General features: G+C 35.4%; 1 protein-coding gene across 2 annotated transcripts in view; it reads left to right on the top strand.

The window, feature by feature from the left end:
• The window catches only part of DPYD (dihydropyrimidine dehydrogenase), an 817,544-nt gene that overhangs the window by 655,696 nt on the left and 134,700 nt on the right, over positions 1 to 27,148 (top strand). For both annotated transcript variants that reach the window (XM_082616443.1, XM_082616442.1), the window contains one exon: positions 18,850 to 18,992. In XM_082616443.1, the coding sequence (XP_082472569.1) occupies positions 18,850 to 18,992 (143 nt within the window). The remainder of the gene's footprint in view (positions 1 to 18,849; positions 18,993 to 27,148) is intronic.

Here is a 27,148-nt window from a genome sequence, read left to right as displayed (position 1 = left end):
TTTATCAATTTTGTTTATCTTCTCAAAGAACCAGCTTTTAGTTTTATTGATGTTTGCTATAGTTTCCTTCATTTCTTTTTCATTTATTTCTGATCTGATTTTTATGATTTCTTTCCTTCTGCTAACTTTGGGATGTTTTTGTTCTTCTTTCTCTAATTGCTTTAGGTGCAAGGTTAGGTTGTTTATTCGAGATGTTTCCTGTTTCTTAAGGTGGGATTGTATTGCTATAAACTTCCCTCTTAGAACTGCTTTTGCTGCATCCCATAGGTTTTGGGTCGTCGTGTCTCCATTGTCATTTGTTTCTAGGTGTTTTTTAATTTCCTCTTTGATTTCTTCAGTGATCACTTCCTTATTAAGTAGTGTATTGTTTAGCCTCCATGTGTTTGTATTTTTTACAGCTCTTTTCCTGTATTTGATATCTAGTCTCATAGCATTGTGGTCGGAAAAGATACTTGATACAATTTCAATTTTCTTAAATTTACCAAGGCTTGATTTGTGACCCAAGATATGATCTATCCTGGAGAATGTTCCATGAGCACTTGAGATAAATGTGTATTCTGTTGTTTTTGGATGGAATGTCCTATAAATATCAATTAAGTCCATCTTGTTTAATGTATCATTTAAAGCTTGTGTTTCCTTATTTATTTTCATTTTGGATGATCTGTCCATTGGTGAAAGTGGGGTGTTAAAGTCCCCTACTATGAGTGTGTTACTGTCGATTTCTCCTTTTATGGCTGTTAGTATTTGCCTTATGTATTGAGGTGCTCCTATGTTTGGTGCATAAATATTTACAATTGTTATATCTTCTTCTTGGATCGATCCCTTGATCATTATGTAGTGTCCTTCTTTGTCTCTTCTAGTAGTCTTTATTTTAAAGTCTATTTTGTCTGATATGAGAATTGCTACTCCAGCTTTCTTTTGGTTTCCATTTGCATGGAATATCTTTTTCCATCCCCTTACTTTCAGTCTGTATGTGTCTCTAGGTCTGAAGTGGGTCTTTTGTAGACAGCATATAGATGGGTCTTGTTTTTGTATCCATTCAGCCACTCTGTGTCTTTTGGTGGGAGCATTTAGTCCATTTACATTTAAGGTAATTATCGATATGTATGTTCCTATTCCCATTTTCTTAATTGTTTTGGGTTCGTTATTGTAGGTATATTCCTTCTGTTGTGTTTCTTGCCTAGAGAAGTTCCTTTAGCATTTGTTGTAAAGCTGGTTTGGTGGTGCTGAACTCTCTCAGCTTTTGCTTGTCTGTAAATGTTTTAATTTCTCCATCAAATCTGAATGAGATCCTTGCTGGGTAGAGTAATCTTGGTTGCAGGTTTTTCTCCTTCATCACTTTAATTATGTCCTGCCACTCCCTTCTGGCTTGTAGAGTTTCTGCTGAGAGATCAGCTGTTAACCTGATGGGGATTCCCTTGTGTGTTATTTGTTGTTTTTGCCTTGCTGCTTTTAATATGATTTCTTTGTGTTTAATTTTTGACAGTTTGATTAATATGTGTCTTGGCGTATTTCTCCTTGGATTTATTCTGTATGGGACTCTCTGTGCCTCCTGGACTTGATTAACTATTTCCTTTCCCATGTTAGGGAAGTTTTCAACTATAATCTCTTCAAATATTTCCTCAGTCCCTTTCTTTTTCTCTTCTTCTTCTGGAACCCCTATAATTCGAATGTTGGTGCGTTCAATGTTGTCCCAGAGGTCTCTGAGACTGTCCTCTGTTCTTTTCATTCTTTTTTCTTTATTTTGCTCTGCAGCAGTTATTTCCACTATTTTATCTTCCACCTCACTTATCTGTTCTTCTGCCTCAGTTATTCTATTGATCCCATCTAGAGTATTTTTTATTTCATGTATTGTGTTTTTAATCGATGCTTGATTCATCTTTAGTTCTTCTAGGTCCTTGTTAACTGTTTCTTGCATTTTGTCTATTCTATTTCCAAGATTTTGGATCTGGGAAATAGAATCTTGGATCATCTTTACCATCATTATTCTGAATTCTTTTTCAGGTAGACTGCCTATTACCTCTTCATTTGTTAGATCTGGTGGGTTTTTATCTTGCTCCTTCTCCTGCTGTGTGTTTTTCTGTCTTCTCATTTTGCTTATGTTACTGTGTTTGGGGTCTCCTTTTTGCAGGCTGCCGGTTCGTAGTTCCCGTTGTTTTTGGTGTCTGTCCCCAGTGGCTAAGGTTGGTTTAGTGGGTTGTGTAGGCTTCCTGGTGGAGGGGACTAGTGCCTGTGTTCTGGTGGATGAGGCTGGATCTTGTCTTTCTGGTGGGCAGGTCCACGTCTGGTGGTGTGTTTTGGGGTGTCTGCGGACTTTTTATGATTTTAGGCCACCTCTCTGCTAATGGGTGGCGTTGTGTTCCTGTCTTGCTAGTTGTTTGGCATAGGGTGTCCAGCACTGTAGCTTGCTGGTCGTTGAGTGAAGCTGGGTGCTGGTGTTGAGATGGAGATCTCTGGAAGATTTTTGCCATTTGATATTATGTGGAGCTGGGAGGTCTCTTGTGGACCAGTGTCCTGAAGTTGGCTCTCCCACCTCAGAGGCACAGCACTGACTCCTGGCTCCTCAATTTGGGATGATGTGTTGTCTATTCATGTATTCCACAGATGCAGGGTACATCAAGTTGATTGTGGAGCTTTAATCTGCTGCTTCTGAGGCTGCTGGGAGAGGTTTCCCTTTCTCTTCTTTGTTCTCACAGCTCCTGGGTCTCAGCTTTGGATTTGGCCCCACCTCTGCGTGTAGGTCGCCGGAGGGCGTCTGTTCTTCGCTCAGACAGGACAGGGTTAAAGGAGCAGCCTCTTCGGGGACTCTGGCTCACTCAGGCCGGGCGGGAGGGAGGGGCACGGAGTGCGGGGCGAGCCTGCAGCGGCAGAGGTCGGCGTGATGTTGCACCAGCCTGAGGCGTGCCGTGCGTTCTCCCAGGGAAGCCGCCCCTGGATCCCGGGACCCCGGCAGAGGCGGGCTGCACAGGCTCCCGGAAGGGCAGTGTAGGCAGTGACCTGCGCTCGCACACAGGCTTCTTGGCGGCGGCAGCAGCAGCCCCAGCGTCCCACGCCCGTCACTGGGCTCCACGCTTTCAGTCGCGACTCGCGCCCGTCTGTGGAGCCCCTTTAAGCAGCGCTCTTAATCCCCTCTCCTCGCACCAGGAAACCAAGAGGGAAGAAAAAGTCTCTTGCCTCTTCGGCAGCTCCAGAGTTTTCCCGGACTCCCTCCCAGCTAGCTGTGGCACATTAGCCCCCTTCAGGCTGAGTTCTCGCCGCCAGCCCCAGTCCTCTCCCTGCGCTCTGACCGAAGCCCGAGCCTCAGCTTCCAGCGCTGTGCGCCCCGGCGGGCGAGCAGACAAGCCTCTCGGGCTGGTGAGTGCCGCTCGGCACCAATCCTCTGTGTGGAGATCTCTCCGCTTTGCCCTACCCAGGTATGTGGGGAGTTTCTTGCCTTTTGGGAGGTCTGGGGTCTTCTGCCAGCGTTCAGTAGGTGTTCTGTAGTTGTTCCACGTGTAGCTGTATTTCTGGTGTATCCGTGGGGAGGAAGGTGATCTCCACGTCTTACTCTTCCGCCATCTTACCCGGAAGTCTGTAAATATTTATGCACCCAACATAGGAGCACCTCAATACATAAGGCAAATACTAACAGCCATAAAAGGGGAAATCGACAGTAACACAATCATAGTAGGGGACTTTAACACCCCACTTTCACCAATGGACAGATCATCCGAAATGAAAATAAATAAGGAAACACAAGCTTTAAATGATACATTAAACAAGATGGACTTAATTGATATTTATAGGACATTCCATCCAAAAACAACAGAATACACATTTTTCTCAAGTGCTCATGGAATATTCTCCAAGATAGATCATATCTAGGGTCACAAATCAAGCCTTGGTAAATTTAAGAAAATTGAAATTGTATCAAGTACCTTTTCCGACCACAATGCTATGAGACTAGATGTCAATTACAGGAAAAAATCTGTAAAAAATTCAAACACATTGAGGCTAAACAATACACTCCTTAATAACGAAGTGATCACTGAAGAAATCAAAGAGGAAATAAAAAAATACCTAGAAACAAATGACAATGGAGACACGACGACCCAAAACCTATTGGATGCAGCAAAAGCAGTTCTAAGGGGGAAGTTTATAGCAATACAATCCCACCTTAAGAAACAGGAAACATCTCAAATAAACAACCTAACCTTGCACCTAAAGCAATTAGAGAAAGAAGAACAAAAAAAACCCCAAAGTTAGCAGAAGGAAAGAAATCATAAAGATCAGAAATCAATGAAAAACAAATGAAGGAAACGACAGCAAAGATCAATAAAACTTAAAGCTGGTTCTTTGAGAAGATAAACAAAATTGATAAACCATTAGCTACACTCATCAAGAAAAAAAGGGAGAAGACTCAAATCAATAGAATTAAAAATGAAAAAGGAGAATTAACAACTGACACTGTGGAAATACAAAGGATCATGAGAGATTACTATAAGAAACTCTATGCCAATAAAATGGACAACCTGGAAGAAATGGACAAATTCTTAGAAATGCACAACCTGCCGAGACTGAACCCAGAAGAAATAGAAAAAATGAACAGACCAGTCACAAGCACTGAAATTGAAACTGTGATTAAAAATCTAACAAACAAAAGCCCAGAACCAGATGGCTTCACAGGCGAATTCTATCAAACATTCAGAGAAGAGGTAACATCTACCCTTCTCAAACTCTTCCAAAATATAGCAGAGGGAGGAACACTCCCAAACTCATTCTACGAGGCCACCATCACCTTGATACCAAAACCAGACAAGGATGTCACAAAGAAAGAAAACTACAGGCCAATATCACTGATGAACATAGATGCAAAAATCCTCAACAAAATACTAGCAAACAGAATCCAACAGCACATTAAAAGGATCATACACCATGATCAAGTAGGGTTTATTCCAGGAATGCAAGGATTCTTCAATATATGCAAATCAATCAACGTGATACACCATATTAACATATTGAAGGAGAAAAGATATATGATCATCTCAATAGATGCAGAGAAAGCTTTCGACAAAATTCAACACCCATTTATGATAAAAACCCTGCAGAAAGTAGGCATAGAGGGAACTTTCCTCAACATAATAAAGGCCATATATGACAAACTCACAGCCAACATCGTCCTCAATGGTGAAAAAGTGAAACCATTTCCACTAAGATCAGGAACAAGACAAGGTTGCCCACTCTCACCACTCTTATTCAACATAGTTTTGGAATTTTTAGCCACAGCAATCAGAGAAGAAAAGGAAATAAAAGGAATCCAAATCAGAAAAGAAGAAGTAAAGCTGTCACTGTTTGCAGATGACATGATACTATACATAGAGAATCCTAAAGATGCTACCAGAAAACTACTAGAGTTAATCAATGAATTTGGTAAAGTAGCAGGATACAAAATTAATGCACAGAGGTCTCTGGCATTCCTATACACTAATGATGAAAAATCTGAAAGTGAAATTAAGAAAACACTCTCATTTACCATTGCAACAAAAAGAATAAAATATCTAGGAATAAACCTACTTAAGGAGACAAAAGACCTGTATGCAGAAAATTATAAGACACTGATGAAAGAAATTAAAGATGGTACAAATATATGGAGAGATATACCATTTTCTTGGATGGAAGAATCAACATTGTGAAAATGACTCTACTACCCAAAGCAATCTACAGATTCAATGCAATCCCTATCAAACTACCACTGGCATTTTTCACAGAACTAGATCAAAAAATTTCACAATATGTATGGAAACAAAAGACCCCGAATAGCCAAAGCAATCTTGAGAATGAAAAATGGAGCTGGAGGAATCAGGTGCCCTGACTTCACATTATACTACAAAGCTACAGTAAGAAAGACAATATGGTACTGGCACAAAAACAGAAATATAGATTAATGGAACAGGATAGAAAGCCCAGAGGTAAACCCATGCACATATGGTCACCTTATCTTTGATAAAGGAGGCAAGAATATACAGTGGAGAAAAGACAGCCTCTTCAATAAGTGGTGCTGGGAAAACTGGACAGGGACATGTAAAAGTATGAAATTAGATCACTTCCTAACACCATACACGAAAATAAAGTCAAAATGGTTTAAAGACCTAAATGTAAGGCCAGACACTATCAAACTCTTAGAGGAAAACATAGGCAGAACACTGTATGATATAAATCACAGCAAGATCCTTTTTGACCCACCTTCCAGAGAAATGGAAATAAAAACAAATGGGACCTAATGAAACTTAAAAGCTTTTACACAGCAAAGTAAGCCATAGATAAGACCAAAAGACAACCCTCAGAATGAGAGAAAATATTTGCAAATGAAGCAACTGACAAAGGATTAATCTCCAAATTTACAAGCAGCTCATGCAGCTCAATATCAAAAAAACAAACAACTCAATCCAAAAATGGGCAGAAGACCTAAATAGACATTTCTCCAAAGAAGATATCACAGTGCCAACAAACACATGAAAGAATACTCAACACCATTAATCATTAGAGAAATGCAAATCAAAACTACAATGAGATATCATCTCACACCAGTCAGAATGGCCATCATCAAAAAATCTAGAAACAATAAATGCTGGAGGGAGTGTGGAGAAAAGGGAACACTCTTGCACTGTTGGTGGGAATATAAATTGATTCAGCCACTATGGAGAACAGTATGGAGGTTCCTTAAAAACTAAAAATAGAACTACCATACGACCCAGCAATCCCACTACTGGGCATATACCCTGAGAAAACCATAATTCAGAAAGAGTCATGTACCAAAATGTTCATTGCAGCTCTATTTCCAATAGCCAGGACATGGAAGCAACCTAAATGTCCATCAACAGATGAATGGATAAAGAATATGTGGCACATATATACAATGGAATATTACTCAACCATAAAAAGAAACGAAATTGAGTTATTTGTAGTGAGGTGGATGGACCTAGAGTCTGTCATACAGAGTGAAGTAAGTCAGAAAGAGAAAAACAAATACTGTATGCTAACACATATATATGGAATCTTAAAAAAAAAAAAAAGAAAGAAAAAGAAAGGTCATGAAGTACCTAGGCATAAGACGGGAATAAAGACACAGACCTACTAGAGCATGGACTTGAGGATATGTGGAGGGGGAAGGGTAAGCTGTGACAAAGTGAGAGAGTGGCATGGACATATATACACTACCATACGTAAAATGGATATTTAGTGAGAAGCAGCTGCATAGCACAGGGAGATTACCTTGGTGGTTTGTGACCACCTAGAGGGGTGGGAAAGGGAGGGTGGGAGGGAGTGAGATGCAAGAGGCAAGAGATATGGCAACATATTTATATATATAACTGATTCACTTTGTTATAAAGCAGAAACTAACACACCATTGTAAAGCAATTATGCTCCAATAAAGATGTTAAAAAAAAAAAAGAGATGATTGGATAAAGAAGGGGAGATATACACAATGGAATACTACTCGGCCATAAGAAAGAATGAAATTCTGCCATTTGCAGCAGCGTGGTTGGAGCTAGAGAATATTATACTTACTGAAATAAGTCAGACAGAGAAAGACAACTATTATATATCACTTATATCTCGAATGTATATGCAAATGAATGTATATGCAAAAAAGAAACAGACTCACAGATACAGAAAACAAATTAGTGGTTACTGAACGGGAGAGGGGCAAAATAGGGGTATGGGATTAAGAGTTACAAACTACTGTGTATAAAATAGATAAGCAACAAGGATATATTGTATAGCACAGGAAATTAACCGATTCTCTTCTGATAACTTTTAATGGACTATAATCAGTAAAAGTACTGAATCACTGTGCTGTACACCTGAAACTAATATAATACTGTAAATCAACTATACTTCAATAAAAAAATATGTTAAAGCCCATTGATATCTTTGAGAGATGTCCAGCCCAGAGGAGAGAACAAAACCTCAGTGCTTGCTGTACAACCTGGGTTTCAGCAGACTCTGTGGAATGCAGCCTTATCACAAGGCCCAGAGATTTACACATGTAATTCATTGTAAAGTGAAAAAGAGAATGAGAATAAAAGGAATCGTTTGACAGTAGGGCAAGTGCTACCATGGACACCCTGACCATGGAACCACCCACAGTGTAAACAGAGTACAGAATTTCAGAGAGGAAAGAAATCATGGCTTTACAAAGAAAGAGATAATATGATCCTAGTGGATGTGGAAATTCTTTTGTTATTTTTTATGTCTTCAGAAAAATGCCCCCTTCTAATTGTCCTGCGTTCTCCAAGAGCAAAGCCTAGTTCTGGTCATCAACATTATCATCGTCATTTTAATCTTTCTCTTCTCTTCGAATAACCATTTTTGAATACTCATAGACTGTGAGATTTTTATGTGGTATGATAACATTTGCCCTGAACATCCTTAGGCAAAATCTTATGAGAGATGTTTATACACCAAGTTTGCTAAGTCTGTCATGGTTCAGGATCTCTTCTCTAAGGAAATTTGTGTATTTTTAAAGAGTCTTGTATTAATAGGTAAATTCATTATATTTATAAGCTTACAGTACTGCCAGAAGTACTTATAAGGGGGGGGGGGACTGAGGCATATGGTAATCTGGAAATAAAGAAAAGCCCTCAAATTCAAATCCGTCAATGAATTTTATGGTCACATTGTGAACTAATTGTTTTATTGCTATAATGTGTTATTTTACTACACAACCGTGCCTTTCTTATATACATATGCTACTTAACTTTTTTGAGCCTGAATTTCTTCATCTGTACAAGGAGGATAATGCATATGTGACCTGTGAGGATATAAATAATGTGTAAGTAACTTAGCAGAGCACCTGGTATTCAGTAGGTTCTCAGCATTATTTCCTTTTAGTCGTAAAATGATATTGTCATTGCTGTTGAATTCTAGTTTTTTTTTTTATTTTTATTAGGGTATAGTTGATTTGCAATGTTGTGTTAGTTTCAGGTGTACAACAAAGTGAATCAGTTATTCATATATATATATCCACTCTTTTTAAAATTCTTTTCCCATATAGGCCATTACGGAGTATTGAGTGGAGTTCCCTGTGCTATACAGTAGGTCCTTATTAGTTATCTGTTTTATATATAGTAGTGTGTATATGTCAATCCCAATCTGAAGACCAACAGCTTAAAAATTGTGACGGTCTCAGAGAGTTTTATCTCTGGTAACTCAGAAACACTATGAGCCCTCATCAATAGGTCTTAAAATAGGGAGCCAAATAACAAGGAAGAAACTGAGATTAGAACCCTGGTCCGTTTTAAATTCTAAATACCATCTGAGATGTAAAAGCCATTTATAGTTCTTCCTTGATGACTCTACTCTGAAATTTTACACCATTTTGTAAGTAAAAACACAAATACATGAAAAATGAGAGTAAGAAAAATTCCCTACTTGTTTCTTGTGTGTGGAGATTACTGAACAAATAATATGATGAGTATATTTTACATATTCATAGATTCATATGATTTTAATTGACACCATCCAATTACATGAAACAATTTACAAAACTCTCCATTCTTGTTTCCAAAGAGAGTACATATGTTGTAGCATCTACTATGAAAACTAAACCAAGTTGGAAATAGCAATAATGTACTTATTTCAATAATCCTTTTTCTTTTGTCTGTGTGTCTTTCCTCTATGTTAACATGTCTGGATTTCTTTCTAAATCTGAATGTCGTCGCTGGCCATATTGAAGAATGTGCTTACTGTACTGTTTCATTAAACTGCTGTGTTATCGGGTAATTGTTTAAACATAATGCCATAGCACTATCAAAAGGAAAGGTGAACTAATGGCATTTGCAAATGTCAGGGACTATCTTAACACTTTTATTATAGTTTATGAAAAAGTAGGTTCAGGGCATTTCATGGCAATTATTTCTACAGAAATTGGTTATTTAAATAAATTGCTAATTATCTGAAGATGACAGTATTGAAAATGCTACTAATGAGTTGTTTAATAAGTGTAGCTTGTGGTGGCCACCTACAGGTTGAAAACAGAAAGAACATATAGACTAATTATGCCTAGATATCACATATGAATGCCATATATTTTTCCCTCTAATAACAAATTCAAGGAAATTTATCTCTTTGTGCCATCCTTTGAGTCTTGGAAGGTGTAGTTAGTTTCTAAGTTTTTCATAGATTATGGTTTTGTTCTAAATCAACTTTCACTTTGCTTCCATAATTATCTTTGTCCTATAATTCCTAGATACAATTATCATTATAATTGATTAACCAAACTAGATTACTTTTAGAGTGAAAGAGGATGCTGTTTATAATTACTTCATGTAATTACAAATAAATATAGGTGTGATAAACTGGAACTCTCCTGGGCAAACCAGGTCCTATGGTCTCTCTAGTTATACCAATTACTAACAGCTATCATTTCTATCTAGTTACTAGCCAACAATTAATATAATGCCAATATTCTTGGTTTTATCATATGTGGACAACATATCTTTATTATTTATAAAACTTATTAACTCTATAACTTAATCAATATGCAAACAATTAAAATAGGGAAGAAATATAGTACTGTGGTTAAGAGCATGGTATTAGGAGTCAGGTAGACCTAGATGCAAATACTGGACCCACACTGTCTGAGTGATCTTGAGGGTGAGATATTTATTTCTTATGATCTCATTTACATATCTAAGAATATGAGGACAAAAAAATACCTAAAGTAATGTCACTGAGACAATGCATGAGAAAACACTTAGGAAAACACCTGTCAATTAGAAAGCACTCAAAAGAGGAGTCTCTATAATGAATGTATTGCATGTTAAAATTTCACTTTAACTCATACTTAATCCTTTTATAAGTTAACTTCATCACTGGTATCTACTGGGAAACCACAGAGCATATAAAATTGCTCCTTAAAATATCATGACAAAGTTCATATTATCCTGGAATTTTGAATTGGAAGAGATCATCTAATCCAATATTATCTATAGTACAGATCTTTTCTATTGCATCCTACCTGCCACTACCTGCCAAATATCCATTTAGGTTTAAGGGATATGGGCATCCAAATGTAGCTACTTCTGTTGCTGAATTTACAACAAATTAATGATAAAAATAACAATAATAAAACCAGTAGTGTGTGCTTAACCATTTGTTCTAGTTATCTTTTGAAGAAAACATAAATGAAGCCTTTCTTTACGGTTATCCCTTAAATATTTGAAGAACAACTATTGGGATTACTTTCAGCCATTTTATACATACACACATATTATTTTTAAAAATTTTTATTTCAAAATCAATCTTATTGCACCATAACAGTGGAATTAACTGTACATAATAAGCTATTTATATATAATATATGTATATTATATATACATATGTATACATATGCATTTTAAGTTATGGGGAATAAAGTTTATTTTGGCAGATAATGTTAAAATTAAAGTTTCATACACTAGTAACATAACTCAACATCCTTAATTTGATATGTGTGAAACACTTTCTTGCTTTTCTGTGTTCTTCTAAATCACCATATCCTAAACTACTTCAGAAAACTGACATACTGAAATTTAGCTTTACTGGTTTTGCTTACCATTTGATTCCAAACAAAACTTTTCATAGGCTTTTTCCATCTCTGGGTCCATCCCATTATGTGTGTGTATGTGTGTATGTGTATGTGGCAGGATGGGGAGATAAGAGAGAGAGAGAGATCATTCTATTCACCCTGTTTTGGATATATTCTAAGTTTGTTAATATTTTACTTAAAATATTGGATATAGAACCAAATGTGCTCTTCTGAATGTACGGAGGGTAGGATCATTGCACATCCCATATATGTTTCACAGCACAGAATCTGAAAATGTCTATTCCTGTATTGTTTTAGAAGCATTATAAAAAATAGTCACTTTTCGTTGCAGAAGTGAATCATAAACACTTTCTTACCTAAAATAATTGAATAATATGGATGTATAGGTATCGAACTAGAAAGTTCCTCTTCAACCTGTTCCCCAGAAATAACTATTAGCAGTTTAAAACTCAACATTCTTTGCATTTACATGCCCACATACTAAATGTAATCATACATTTTTTTACCTAAAATAGGACTACAACCTATATATTATTCTGCTACTTGTCATTTAACACGTAACATCGTATCCTAGAGATATTTCCACGTCAGTTTTAAAGGTTTCCTGTGATATCATACATACATGGATGAACTATAATTTATTTACTAGCATAACTGCTAGTGATTATTTAGGTTGTTTTCACTGTTTTGCTATAAGAAACAATATTTCAAGGAACATCTTTGTACATGTAACTTTATGTCTATGCACTAATGAATTTTATTTCTCAAAATAGAGTTTCTGGATAAGACATATACATTTAGATATTGCAGTTGCATTATACATCTAATAAAGAGTTATTCACAAAAATATATGCATTTACAATCATAGACTCAAACTATAATTTTTAGAAATGAAATGACTTAGGATCTCCAAATTTAATATCTAGGAGATTAATTAACACCCCTTAAGTATTAAGTGTTTATCCCCACATGTTTATAGTAAATGCTTATTTTTCAGATCAATTTTCTCTGGCTTTGATAGTAATATTAGCTTATATATAGTATGAACCAGGCCCTGTGCCGAGTGCTTTCCACAAATTGTATCATGTAATAGTCCCCAAGTTGCTATGATATTATTGTTAGTGATGTCCCTGTTTCACAGATAGGGAAAACTGATGTTCTAGGAAGCTAACTAAGGAGCTTGCTCAGAGTCACAATTGTGTAAAGTAATAGAATAAAGACTTACACCTAATTGGTTGGACTTTAGAACCTGTGCTCTGAGCAATAGACCACAGACGATACTGATACTGGTTTTCTTAGGCAAAGACAATGTGCAAGTGATCCTCGTCATAATTGCTGCACTGTCATTTCTCAGTAGCAGCTGAAAAGTATGGACTCTGACAGTCACAGAGACTTGGTGTTTAAACTTTTAAACTGTGGCATAAAACAAGTTTTATTCAGCTTGAACTTCCCTTTCTTCGTATACGAAACAGAGCTGATAGCATCTCCCTGCACAGCACTCTAAGGGTTAAATCACACACTTTTTGAAGCCCCAGTCTCCGTGTCAGGCTATGGAAATCACTCCAAGAACAAATGCTCAGAAAGGAAAATGGCCCCTTCTCTGGTAAATAGTATTAATTCTATTGCTTTAAAATAAAATGCCTGGCACATGCTAGGTACCAAATTATTGAATATAAATTGACTATGAATATATTGAATATGTTATGAAGCAGATAAACAGCTATAAAGATATGAAGACTCAGAAAAAATATCTTGAAATATTCAACAAAAATTAAAACGTTTCCATAAGAAAATTTTTAGCTTTTTCAATAAACCTAAAATAGCAACGTAAAATAATTGGTTTTCTTTCTCCCATTTCTCCTCTTTAGATTTCATATCTCTTGATATAACCCTGGATCCTTGTAGTACTTCAGTTTCTAGTTGAATTATGGTCATTTTCTCAGAGGACTTTAATCTATGTGTAAAGATGTATTTTTATTTATTTTATTTTTTTTAACACCTTTATTGGAGTATAATAGCTTTACAATGGTGTGTTAGTTTCTGCTTTATAACAAAGTGAATCAGTTATACATATATATATGTTCCCACATCTCTTCCCTTTTGTGTCTCCCTCCCTCCCACGCTCCCTATCCCACCCCTCTAGGTGTTCACAAACCACGGAGCTGATCTCCCTGTGCTATGCGGCTGCTTCCCACTAGCTATCTATTTTACGTTTGGTAGTGTATAAAGGTCCATGCCACTCTCTCACTTTGTCACAGCTTACCCTTGCCCCTCCCCATATCCTCAAGTCCACGCTGTAGTAGGTCTGTGTCCTTATTCCCGTCTTACCCCTAAGTACTTCATGACCTTTTTTTTTTCTTAAATTCCATATATATGTGTTAGCATACGGTATTTGTTTTTCTCTTTCTGACTTACTTCACTCTGTATGACAGACTCTAGGTCCATCCACCTCACTACAAATAACTCAATTTCATTTCTTTCTATGGCTGAGTAATATTCCATTGTATATACGTGTATATATATATATGTGTATATGTGCTTTACATATTTATCAATATGTTAGGTTCATTAATATTTTAAAGTTGTTTTAAAGGATAAATTTTTGGTGCTTGATTTATGTTTATTTTATAAAAATCAATCTCTCAACTCCTAAATCCTTGAAATTCTTAATTTGCTAATATTTTCTTTCTTCTGGGTGATGTTAAAACTGTTAACAATTAGACAGTCAAAGCTCAATTTCTAAGGAATTTGTTATCCACTTAATTCATTATATTTTAATTAATGTAAGCAAATTAAAACTACATTTTCTTTTTGTGTACACAGTGAGCATGAGTGAGTATTATAACCCAATTCTGTTTTATTGCCAGCTAGAGCCATTATCAGAGAGTTTATTGTGGACTTAGCTTTAACAATTAACTCTGTAACAGTAGCTGTTTTAGGAGTCAAATGATTAAGGAAAAAACAAACAGAATTAAACTCAATTATTCAAAATTTCAGTTATCCAAAATTAGCATACGTTGCACACTACCTTGCCCATTAAAAATGTCTTTTCAAGGATTTAGTCATGCTAAGTAAAGCTCTGCCTCCTTCTCACCAATAAACTCAACTTCTGATGTTGTCATTAAAAGTCTTGCATATTGATTTAGTGCATGGACCTTTTGATTCTCAAAATAAAATCTTAAATATATGGATGTCTGTCTTTGAGATTTTTAGCTTTGGAGTCAGTTAATCCTACCAACATTATGACACCACTAAATGAAAGCTGCTGGAGAGGGGAAAAGGGAGAGGGAGATGTGTGGTTCTCCTAAGGGAGCAGAGGTTATAAAGTTTCATCATCCTAGGCATCATAATCTTGTCTCCAATAAAAAAAAAGAAAAAGGTTTCTTTGCATTACTAAGCACACAGCAACAGCATAAAAGGCACAAAGTAAACTAAATAAATGCTCCCTCTGAAATCAATTGTCCTCCTAGGTAGTACAGGTTATAATAGCAAACATCTATATAATCTTTGTTATGTGCTAGCCCTTTATATACATTAAATAATTTAATCCTCAAAACAGCTCTATGAAGTTATTATAATTTTATTATTTTATAGATGAAAAGATTAAGAAATTTTCACAAGATTACAGAGCTTGTAAATAGTGGAGCTAGAATTTGAACCTAAGAAGTTGACCCTGTTGTCTCTCGGATGTAACTAATTCATCCTCAAATTCCCTTCTTTCTAGAGTTTATATTAATAGTAATTATAAAATATATGATGTTTAAATGAATGTGAAGCTTTCCTAATGGGATGTGTACAGAATGAATAACTGAACTCATATTATTTACCTTGAAACTACCTCCTAAGATCATTGAGGCTGGTGTTTTGGGTATCCACCCTGGGTGACAATATGGTTACAACATAAACTGATTACCTGAGATTGTCTTTTAAGCTTTTCCAATTCAGTTACAATTACGTGTTTTTTAAAAGAAGGCACAGGTGCTTAATATTTCTTGAATAGACAGATGAACAGATGAATGGATAAATGAGGCCTGAGTAAGGAACCTAAGTCACAATACATTAATTCTTACTTGCATATCAATATGTAATACTACTACTAATGGTAGCATTTTTGAAATTGCAATTAAAATAAGAAAGTATTTTCTTAAGAAAAAAAATCATTGAATTCAGATTGGTTACCTTTGAATTCAACATCTCTGGCTTACTGAAATGTTTTTCTAGATCATGAATCAATCAAATGTAATGTGAAGTTTATCAAAGATCTATGAATTCAACATACTGATTTGCATTTTAGGATGTGACTATATGGAGGGCCTCAATTGATTAGATACCAAAAGTTCATTCTAGTCCCCCAGGTTTTCTGCTAGGGCCATTTTGGTACAAATCAGGACTCTTCACAGCAATGTTGGAACTCAAAGGTCTAGTTCACTTTTTGTTTGTTTGAACCTGCAGCTTGTTTCAAAATGTGGGGATTCAGAATGGCTGACTTTCATTGGCACCTCCCACACTGTTGAAACAGAAAGACTTGATGTAATTAATTTCCCATCAGGTTCATCTGGTTACCCCATGTAGCTGAAGGCTTAATTTAAATTGCACGTTGCCTATTAATTAATTTAAGCTTATAGGATTTCAATTTTTTTATTTAAACCTTGTTGTTTCCTTTAGGATGGAGTCCACTTTTAATTCCTTGAGCTTCTCAACTGGCTTCTTCCTCCCTGGTCTTTGGTCTAAAATCATTAATTACTGTAGCAGTGACAAAGTTTTAAAAATTCTTATCTCAATAACTGTGATTCTGGAAATCTGTATGCATTTTAATTAACATATGTACAATCTCATATGGTATTGATGTATGTATTTCTTTCACACCAAAAGTTTTATTTTTATATTGAATCTATTATTTTTTCATTTCTGTCACTTTAAAACTAAAAAGAAATTTCTGTATAACAATTTAGAAAGATCCTTTTACATTCCTTCAGTTTCCTTCCAAAAACCTTTCATGGCGAATAAAAGTCATTTTTAAAATCTATTCCCCATAAAAATGCAGAGAACAGGTAGATTATATTTCATACTAAATCAATTGAGTTATAAAGAAAACCAATCAAATGGAATTTATAATGGAAATTAAAACTGAATTTACTATTACCCAGCAACAGAAGGATCCATTTATTCATTTTTGGATCCCATTTCCTCAGAGAACATAATTACTCTTAATTTAAAAAGATACCTTTATTAGTTTGAAAGGTTTTCATGTTCATTGGGTAAATTAGAAAAGTTTTTAAAAAGAAGAAAAACATCAAATAGAAAATGTCTTATTGACCTAATTGAACATCTTCAAATGCCACTGAGGATTTACTGATGTTTTTTAACACCTGTGTAATAATGTTGCCCTTTAAATGTAACTGGTTAAATTTTCAAAGCTGTGTTCTGAGATTTTGCCATTTGATGTCCATTAATATCAATTGGAATATGTGGCCAAATCCCTGTGTACCACTTTGAAATTTTACCCCTTAGTGTTAATGGTAGTCTTCTAACAGTGCAGTTAGAAATAAATTATTTATCTGCTTAGCAAAAATTTCCTTTACTCTCCAGGGTCAACTAAATAAGAAAAAAAAGAATCCCAATATTTCTTTATTACTTCAAAGTAACATGTGTGTAAAGGAGCCATCAACTTAGCATATATTGACCATATTAGTTATATTATGCCAAGATAGCTGTATGTCTGTCTAAAAGGTTTAAGTTACAACTTAACTTAAAAATGCTTTCCTCTAACTTTTACTCTTGAATTTCTTTTTAGTATAGCTAAAGATATGTTTCTATAAATATGTGTGTGTGTATTCTTTCCATGCATTCTCCTGTCCACTATGTTAGCCTTTTTTTATGGTTAAAACATATAGACTAAGAAGAAGTCACTGATAAATATTTTGAAATAGAAATAGAATCTTAACGTTCAGTTTCTAATTTGCCCTAACTTACTACCTTGTATTTAACTGTCAGTTATGGAATCCTGAAGTGTCAGCATTGAATATTCTTGACTAAGAAACTCTATTATCTAGAGGAAGATTTTTTAGGTGTCAGAGCACCAAGTAGACATTTCCACAAACATTTTTGGTGTTGAGTGCTAAAACATTAGTTTACATGTATATTCAGTTTCATCTGAAATGAACAAGATAAAAAGAAAACCACCGATTTTAATGAAAGCTCTTTGTGCTTCCTTAATAGGAGCACCAATGAATACATATTGAGAATGCTGGTAAGGATGCTTGTGGTGGTGGAGGAGATGCCAGAGGCATCACACATGAGGCTTATTTTACCCTTTGCTTGTTTTGTTGTTTGTGGAGCCCTTATTTGAGGCAATGCCACATTGTTGCACAAAAAGAACTATTTTTACTTAAGAAAATGCCTTTAAAGGACCATTGACTTATGAGAGTACATCAGAAATATCAAATTATATTACTATGTTATGAGAGCATTAATTTACTCCCGATTGGGTTAACCCTTGAGAGTCTAAGCAGCCTTATACAGTATAATCATGTAAAAAATGACCTCAGAGTGTTCTGTCCATCCATACAGCCTTTATTACAATTAGCAAATAATGTATTGGTAATGTTTGGTTAAATAATGTATACAAACTCAAATGCATACTCTAATTACTGAATTCTAGTAAATTCTCTTTAACTTGATTAAAATGTTCTAATGTATGAAAAATTAGATTAGGCTCACTATGTTTGAGTAAAATCACTATCAGATTTTGGGAAATACATGTAAAATGCAATATGGAATCTGTAAGTTCATCAGCACCTTGCTTGTTTTTGCAGTATCTCTATTCACACCAGCTGCTTTATACTTTGCGGAAACATAACAGAGCTGTATGTCTATTTATGCACTGTATGTGATTGTTTTACTTTTACAAAATCTGCTATTCCTTGTTCTTTTTCAAACAGATGCTCAAGTGTTCCATACAATCTTTTACACATTACTGTATATCAAATTGTGATATGTATATATTTTATGTGAGAGTTCTAGAGTTGCTATACCCACTTGCATAACATGCCTGCATGCAATAATAGCATCAAAGTCCTTAAAATAAGTACACATCCATTTACAAATTAACATACTTTGAAACATAGCAATGCTTGTATATTACATACGTATATATCTTAAGTAGAGATAAAATTGAATTTTGTCTAGTACAACACTGCCATCACGTGATAGTAATTATAAGGCAATATGCTCAAGTGGTCAATATACTAACCATCAATCATCCTCATTTTCTGTAGGCACAGCCATCAGACCTATTGCTTTGAGAGCTGTGACCACCATTGCTCACGCTTTGCCTGGATTTCCCATTTTGGCCGCTGGTGGAATTGACTCAGCTGAAAGTGGTCTTCAGTTTCTCCACAGTGGTGCTTCAGTCCTCCAGGTAGTACTTGTTTTTGTCTGTCCCTTCACAAAACTCCATCTAACAAATGAAGTGAAAATTATGTGACAACAAGTGTGTTCTTGTAGGGTCTCTTGAGAAAGAGTCCTTGCGGGATCAAAAGCATGGCACTCATTAAGTTTCTATTACTAGTTAAGAACAAACCTGAGGTTCATTTCCTGTCCTTTTGAGGGCTTACAAACCCTCTATTTTTTTTAACATATTTGTTCACCTGTATGTTTCTAAAATAAATGAGATCACGTCCCAAAATGTATACTGTACTACTGAATAAAAACGAAATATATGAGGAACTCTGGGTAAAAGTAAAATCTTGATTGAAAAATAAAAGAAGCCAAGGGCAAGGCCAATACACAAAATCTATGCCATATGGTACTGGAGGCATTAACAAACTTGACTGTGAACTTCCTGGTAGCCAAACAAAGAAATCACAGCTTTCAAAATATAGAAATAAATTGGTTGTTTACCTTCTTGTGGTACAAAGCTGAGGGAAAATCATCCATTGTCTTCATAAAGTGATACTTTGAGATGTAGTACATCATACTCTTATTAGCCCTCTACAAATAACTTAGAAATTACTTAATTTTTTATTATTTATACACTTGCTTTTTATATTATAATGCTGTTCAACATAAATGCAGTACAGTGCCTCAGCACTTTATAGCATAAGCATTTCTCTCAGGGACCAGATATGCAGGTTTGGATGGTCTGACATGACCCAGGTAAAATTTTTCATATGAGGACTAGACTGTGACCTCTGAGGTAAATCCCACTTTAATATGGCTGCTTACTACCTAACATTGATGGTAATTAGGGAGCAGAGTGTTTAGCATCACTTATATTCTCTGGCAAGAAAGTGGAGTGCAGTATCTTGTGTTGCCAATTTAACAATCAGAATTAACGTCCTGTTATGAAATATAAATTGGAAATAACATATATCAGAATGCTAATGGAGGAGGACTTCTGCTTCCAGGAAGATGGAGTAGGTATACTTTTCCCTATGCTTCTGAGTAAGTGCAATTAAAAACCTTTATATATCTAGAACGAACATAAAGAGACTCTGAAAGGGGGGAAGAAGGCAGTCTGGCTAGGAATCTCAGGACCCAAGGCACAACACAGTGGAGAATTTCCTGGGTTTTCTTTTTGCCTCATATATCCCAGACTTGGAGCCAAAGAAGCCAGCAACCCAGAAACAATAGGTGCAGACAAAAAACCCCTACTTTTTCTAGCCAGAGAACCAGGAAAGGGCAGCCTAACAAGACAGAAAACTTTTAGACCATAACTGCTCTTCTCTAGCCAAACACCACAGCTAAAAACTGCAGCGCCACACCTGTCCACACAAGCAAAGGACAAGCATGGGTCTTATACTTCCAGCCTCAGGAGGCTGTAACAAGGCGCCCAGCATCGCTCCTGGGCAATAATGAGCTCCCATATGTGGGAGGCATGGACTTCCACCCCACTGACAGTAATGAGGTGTCCCTTCTCCTCCCCCACCCCGGGGTCTTGTCAGAGGAAGTCTAATGGAGAGTCAGGATTTTTATCACCACCCAGCGGTAACAAGGCCACTCTGTCCCACCTGTCACAGCCCCCTGGTATCAGATGAGGCCTAGAGGGGAGCCAGAACTCCTATCTTCTCTTGGCAGTAACAAGGAGTTATGTCCCTCAGGTGTCAACGAAGGACAAGTAGGGCATCTGGACAGTAATGAGGCAGCATCCTTGCCCTCCTCTGCCAGAATGGTATCCAAAAAAGCCAGCTAAAACAAAAGGTTTAAATAAGATGAAGAGTCCCTTAGCATAATACCCAAAATGTCAATGTTTTAATTGAAAATCACCCATCATGCCAAGACCCAGGAAGACCTCAAGCTGAATGGTAAAAGACAATTAATAGATGCCAATACCAAGATAGCAATAACAGAGATTTAGAATGATCTGATGAAGATTTTTAAAGCAGACGTCATAAAGTTGCTCTAAGAAGCAATTACAAACAGGCTTGAAGCAAATGGAAAATATGGAAAGTCTCAAAAAAGACATAGATATAAAGAACCAAATGGAAATTTCAGTACTGAAAAATATAATAACAAATACAAAACTCAGTTGATGGGCTCAACAAAAGAATGGGGAGGACAAAGAAATAATCAGTGAACTGGAAGATAGAGCAGTAGAAATTAACCAATCTGAAAAACAGGGAGAAAAAAGACAGAGAGGAAAAAAATGAACAGTCTCACGGAACTGTGGGAGTATAACAAATAGTGTAATATTCATGTTAGAGTGCCAGAGGAGAGGTCAAAGAAGGAGGGGATGAAAAAGAAATAATGTCTGAAAACTTCCCAAGTTTTGCAAGAGACATAAACCTACAAGATTCAAGAAGCTGAATGCATCTCAAACATGAGAGATCCAAAGAAACCCATACCAAAACACATCATCATCAAACTTCTGAAAACTAAAGACAAAAGGCCCTTGAAAGCAAGAAAAAAATGACATCTTACCTATAAGGAGCAAACAATTATAATGACAATAGATTTCTCATCATCAGAAACATCAAGTCCAGAAAGTGAGACAAAATTTTCAACTGTTGAAAGAAAAGAACTATCAACCCATAATCCTATTTCCTTTAAGAAGGAAAGATAAAACAAGACATTCTTAACTCAAGAAATACTAAGAATTTATTTCCAGGAAGCATAACTAAAAGAATGACTGAAAGAATGTCCTTAAGAAGAAGGGAAATGATAAAAGAAGGGACTTGTGGGCATCAGAAATGAAGGGAGAATACAGAGCAGTATCTTCAAGAAGAATCTGGAAGATAATGGATGTCTAGGCTTGAATATCACCTGAATTTATTTTCATGAACATGGAGGAGTACATGAACTCAAGGATAAAAATGCATTATGAGTGAGTTCCAGAAAGGACTCCTGCTCATCTCCAGACATGTGAGCTTGGTTGAGTCACACATGAGGGGAGGAAACTGTTGACTGTCTACCGTGTGCTGATTCTACCTACTGCTAAATACAGTATTTCCATGCCTACCTGAGAGTGAAATCATTTTATACTTCTTTGACATCATCTGAGGCTTGGAGGATGAAAGTAGTATAGCCAAAGTCACATGACTAGCACTAAAGCCAGAACTAAAACCTTGAGTTTCTCGACTGCAAAGCCAATGCTCTTCCAACTGGTCATACTGCCTGTCCCCCTCCCAGAACCTCTAAGGTGGAGTAGCAGTAATAGGCAGATCTTCCCCATCTACTCAAAGCTTACATGTTCAGGCTACAAGTTAATTCTTAGAGTAAGGATTCAAAGAAGAGAAGAAATGTGGGAACATAGAAAAATAAATAACATGATATGTTCCAAACACAGATGTGCACTCAGTTTATGGACCCTGGTATATGAATATATAGAGTACTTTGTGTCTTCATAAAAACGTGTGGTGAAATAATCACTCAAATTGCAGTTTCTGCTTAGGCTCATCTTGGATCAAGAAGCAGAGACTCATTCAAACTACTTGAAGATAATGAAGCCTATTGTATTCTATATGTTAATGGAGACAGGAACTGCAAGAACCAATGGGGCAGTTCTGGGCAGAGACCTTTTCCATCTCTTTTGTGAGCCATGTGATTTCTCCCTCAAAGGAATCTATAGCTCTGTTCAATCCTTTGTCTCCAGGACTTACTCCTTGTTCCTGCCTCCTCTGAGCTTCGGCCTAGCACATGCTCATCATGGACCCATTCCACATGGTGGTCTTTCAGCTCCACCTTCTACATGAAATACCTCACCAGCTTAGTATCTGTTGGCTCAGACTTTCAAAAGAGGAAATCTGTTTGGCTCAATGTATCTTTTCATTCCAGGCCTCATCCTAGAACACTGATCACCTGATGTATTGACCAGGGTATAGGAAAAACACATTAAATATTTGTTGAATGAAATTTTTAAATGAGTATGCTCGAGTTGTCATTTTTTTAAACCAGATTATGAAGAGGGGATGAGAAGGTCAACATGGTATTAAAAAGTGGCTGCCAAAGCACTGCCCCTTCAGCTCTGGCTAGGAATGGCCCAGAAACTTCCCAACTGTGTAAAATATTGACTCCCAATTGATGTTGTTAAAAAGGTAAATTTCCACACATAGGCTTTTACTGATATAAAATTACAGATTATGTATCAATTATGTGTCATTAGCTTTAGTCACGTTTTAATTCAGCCAGAAAATATTTTTAAACCAATTTTAGCTAAAGTTTGAACTAAAATCAGTATTAAGATATATTCAGGACAGTTATGAGTGGGAAAATCCCTGAATATACAATTTTGGCTTGGCATTTGAATGGGGTGGAGATGTATAATATTTCTATCTCTCTTCCATTGTAACTGAATTTTACCCTGTTCCACTCCCTAGTCCTGGGTTAATCTAACCTTTCATTTTGTATACTGCTGGGTTGCTGAATATTATTAGAGAAATTCAAGTAACTTTGCCAATTGAATTTACTCCAAATTCACAGTGTTTAATGTCAGCTGGGCCTTGGCATGCTAGTAAGCATCAGTTTTTATTCATCTTTTAAAAAAAATTTCCCATCAAATTCCCTCTGGCAGTTGGTTCAAATCTTTTTTGTATACCTCAAGGCCCTAAATCCCTCCATCATCACCCTCCCATTTCTCTGTTGCCATTTGTTCACTGGCTCTTAACTGCCCACCTCATTCCCCTTCTCTGGTTCTATAATATTTCCCTTGAAGAGCTCAACCACTTACATATCTTAAGGTGGAATACTATCAAATCTAGCTTTCTGTTTCTACTCAGATGTAAAGTATGTACTGACAAGATGCATTTTTTTACAAGACATAATCAGACAGATGATACGTATTTAAATAGTGTGATGGTGCTGATATACTGGAGTTTAGAAAGAGAAGTAATAAACAGAAATAGTGATATAAATGAAACATTTGATTCTGATTTTCTTGATGCACATAAATAAACTATGTAGATAGACGAGTGCACTACTGGAATAAGGATTTATTCTCAAAGTAGCAATTTCAAATTCAATTTTTAAGTGAATTTAATAACCATGACCTTCTATGTGACTTTAGAAAAAGTATTGACATTTCAAAAATGGAAAGCTAAAATTTTTTTCATAAGTTTGATAAGTGTGATAGAACATTCTTTTCTTGTTAATCAGTATGCATCACAGAGAAGCATTCATTCATTTATTCATTCAGTAAATATTTATTGAGAATCTACATGCCTAGCACTATTCTAGGAATTTGGAATACATATTTCTGTGAGTAGAACAGATAAAAGTCCATCACCTCATGGGACTTACATTCTAGTGAGGACAAAGATATAACATAGTAAATATGAAACGTAAGTATATTATCCGGTATGTAAGATGATATGTGCTGTGAAAAAGCAAAAAAAAAAAAGACGTCTCATTGCAAAGGTAATATTTGTATAAAAAACTGAAGGCAAGGAATCAGGGAAATTTTTATTGAATTAAAATACTTAGGTTATTGCATCACTTGCTTAAATTTTTGCTAATTGAGAGTTTAACTGAAATATAAAAATCACAAAATATTGTAGACCACCTTGCAGTTTAAAAATGGAAAATGCCTTTTAGGTTTCAGGCTGCATTTTAATGGGCAATTTTTTGCTTTTTGAAGTCTTCTTACAATTTTTAGGAATGTACCATTTCTCATCGGCACTGTTTATTTCTATTACCTTATTCTACAACTTGCTTTGATGAGGATTTTAACATTTCAGTGGTAAAGCATCCAATAACCCTACCTTAAAAATGCTTCAGTTAATGTTTTATTTAAAACTAAGGAGTTAGCTAGAGAATAATTTGAGTATTCCAGATCATTTCCCTGGAACAACTTTGGAGTAAAAATGACTATTACAACAGAACCAGATGCAACACTTTGGCCAAGAAATGAGGTTCAAAACTAATTATGGGTGTGTATTCTTGGGTAGCTGCTCTTATTACTTTGTCAGTCAACCCAACTAACTTCTAATTTATTTAAGTGAACCCCAGTGTCTTTGAAATCTTATTTTTCATATTTTTTGATAGGCTCTCATTAGTTAGAATATGCAAGTTAGAGCTATAAAAATTCTAAGTGAAAATTATTATTAAATTTAAGATACCGAACACTGAAATTTATAAATACCTCTTTGTTAAATTACATTCTCAAACTCTTCATAAACTCTTGAGGTCTTAAATCTTTTGAAAGGCTACTCTGAAAAAAGGAAGTTTGCTTCTGGCTGCCAATTAGTTATTCAGGAAAGGCATAGTAAATAAACAACTTGAATAATTTCCCTTTAAAACAGTTTGAAAAGACTAATAAATTAACACTGGCTTTTTAAAAAACTTGTAGTTTAAGTTGTTTGTCCCAGATCTAGCCTTCAGAATAAATTCTATATCCCCTTCATCTGATTTAAGTACTAGTCTACAATTTCTGTTAATAAAAACTATTTAGGGATTTCTATTGCAACCGAAACCCAGACAGAGTCCGTTGCTTTTAGTAATAGGTTTCATCACAAAATGTTCACTCTCCTCTATTGTATATAGATAGAGGATATAAGTACTATACTACCTTTTTTTTTCAGTGAATTACTTTGGGTTTCTATAATTTAATTTAATGATATTGCCACTACAATTCAATCTTTTAAGGACTTTGATTCAGGACATCAGAAATTATAGGAAGTTCATTCATGTACAGTTATGACCTGTGCCTTCATTGAGATTGTATGGGTGGGTTTTTTTATTCCATTTATTTTGTATGGGTTTGTCACTGAAGTTAATAGAAAATCCTGAAATACAGCAGAAAGAGGGAGTACAGTGGGCATTTGCTGTGAGTCATGGTCATGTGACAGACACTCACTAGAGTTATATAACCAAATCAATTTTTGACAATAATTAGCTGCTCTGATGGAGCTAGTTCAAGCTAAATGGAATTTTTCAATGTGATCAAAAGATGTATTATTTTATTGAAACTAGAGAAAAAGAGGTAATTGAAGCAGCACGATGACACTATTTCCACATGAGTGCAGATGCGTTATGGACATTCTCTCTTGGTCATAATGCACAGGAAGACTGCAGTGCTTCAACTATATAGATGGGGGTCTTTAGATGGTAAAAATTTTGCGTACTATATTTTAAATTCTTATTGGGTAAGCGGAAAATATATTTATTGAATTATTTCTTATTTTTTATTTAATCACCTTTCACTTTAAAGTCAGGCTATGATACATGAAGGAAGAATAGTTGATACCATTCAAACTTATTTTAAATGGCATCAGAATTATTTCACATAGCTAGTTAAAATAGACACTTTTTTCTTTTCACTATGCAGTTTCTTGTTTCCTAGTTTTAATGAGTGTTTCATGTACAGTGTTAAGAACAATACGCAAGTAGTTATTTTAAAAAATAGAAACCGTATATTCGTAGAATAATATATAGGAAAAAAATAGTATCCATTCAGTGAAATTCCAATTACTGTGTCAGTTATTACATTATTTTAAATTACTTTAATGGATGGTGTCTTTAATGGAAGAGGTTTTAATTTTTGAAAAGTATCTTGATTGCAGTTCAACAATGTTGTTTATAAGCAAACAGAGGAAATTAAATGGAAACCTGCTAGGCTTTCGAATGATTACACACTCGCCACTTGATAGAAAGATTAATATCTAGATTCAAAAGAAATTAATTGAAATTAAATCTAATCTTTTTGAATGACAGTTTTACTATAAGAAAAAGTAACTCTACCACACAATGCCTATTTTATGTGAGAAAATAACCATGAGTTAGCTAAGATGTTTGCAATTAGCCATATGAAATTTCTGATCTTGTATAAACTTCCTTGGCTAAATTTTTTCCGACTCTGGCCAGATCCTTTATATTGTCTGTTCCTTTTTGCATTGTATGCAGAGCTATGGTTAATTACTAGTTTGACTTCTTCATCAAAGAATCTTCATATGTCTGACCAAAGTTTTAAACTACTATTTACCTTTTTATTATTCAGTTTTTAAAAAATCCCAGTTGTTTAGATATTCTTATTTCACATATTATTTTCCAAACATTGTGTTTTCTATGTTGGTTTTATCTGAATCTTTCCAATTTATCAATTTATCATTTGAAATGAATTGTGATTTAACATAACTAATTTTT

This window comes from Mesoplodon mirus (genome assembly GCF_964341445.2).
Source record: "Mesoplodon mirus genome assembly, chromosome: 3".
NCBI classification, from domain to species: Eukaryota; Metazoa; Chordata; class Mammalia; order Artiodactyla; family Ziphiidae; genus Mesoplodon; species Mesoplodon mirus.
The sequence above is the reverse complement of the archived record's forward strand: the minus strand, read 5'-3'. Positions and strand labels throughout refer to the sequence as shown.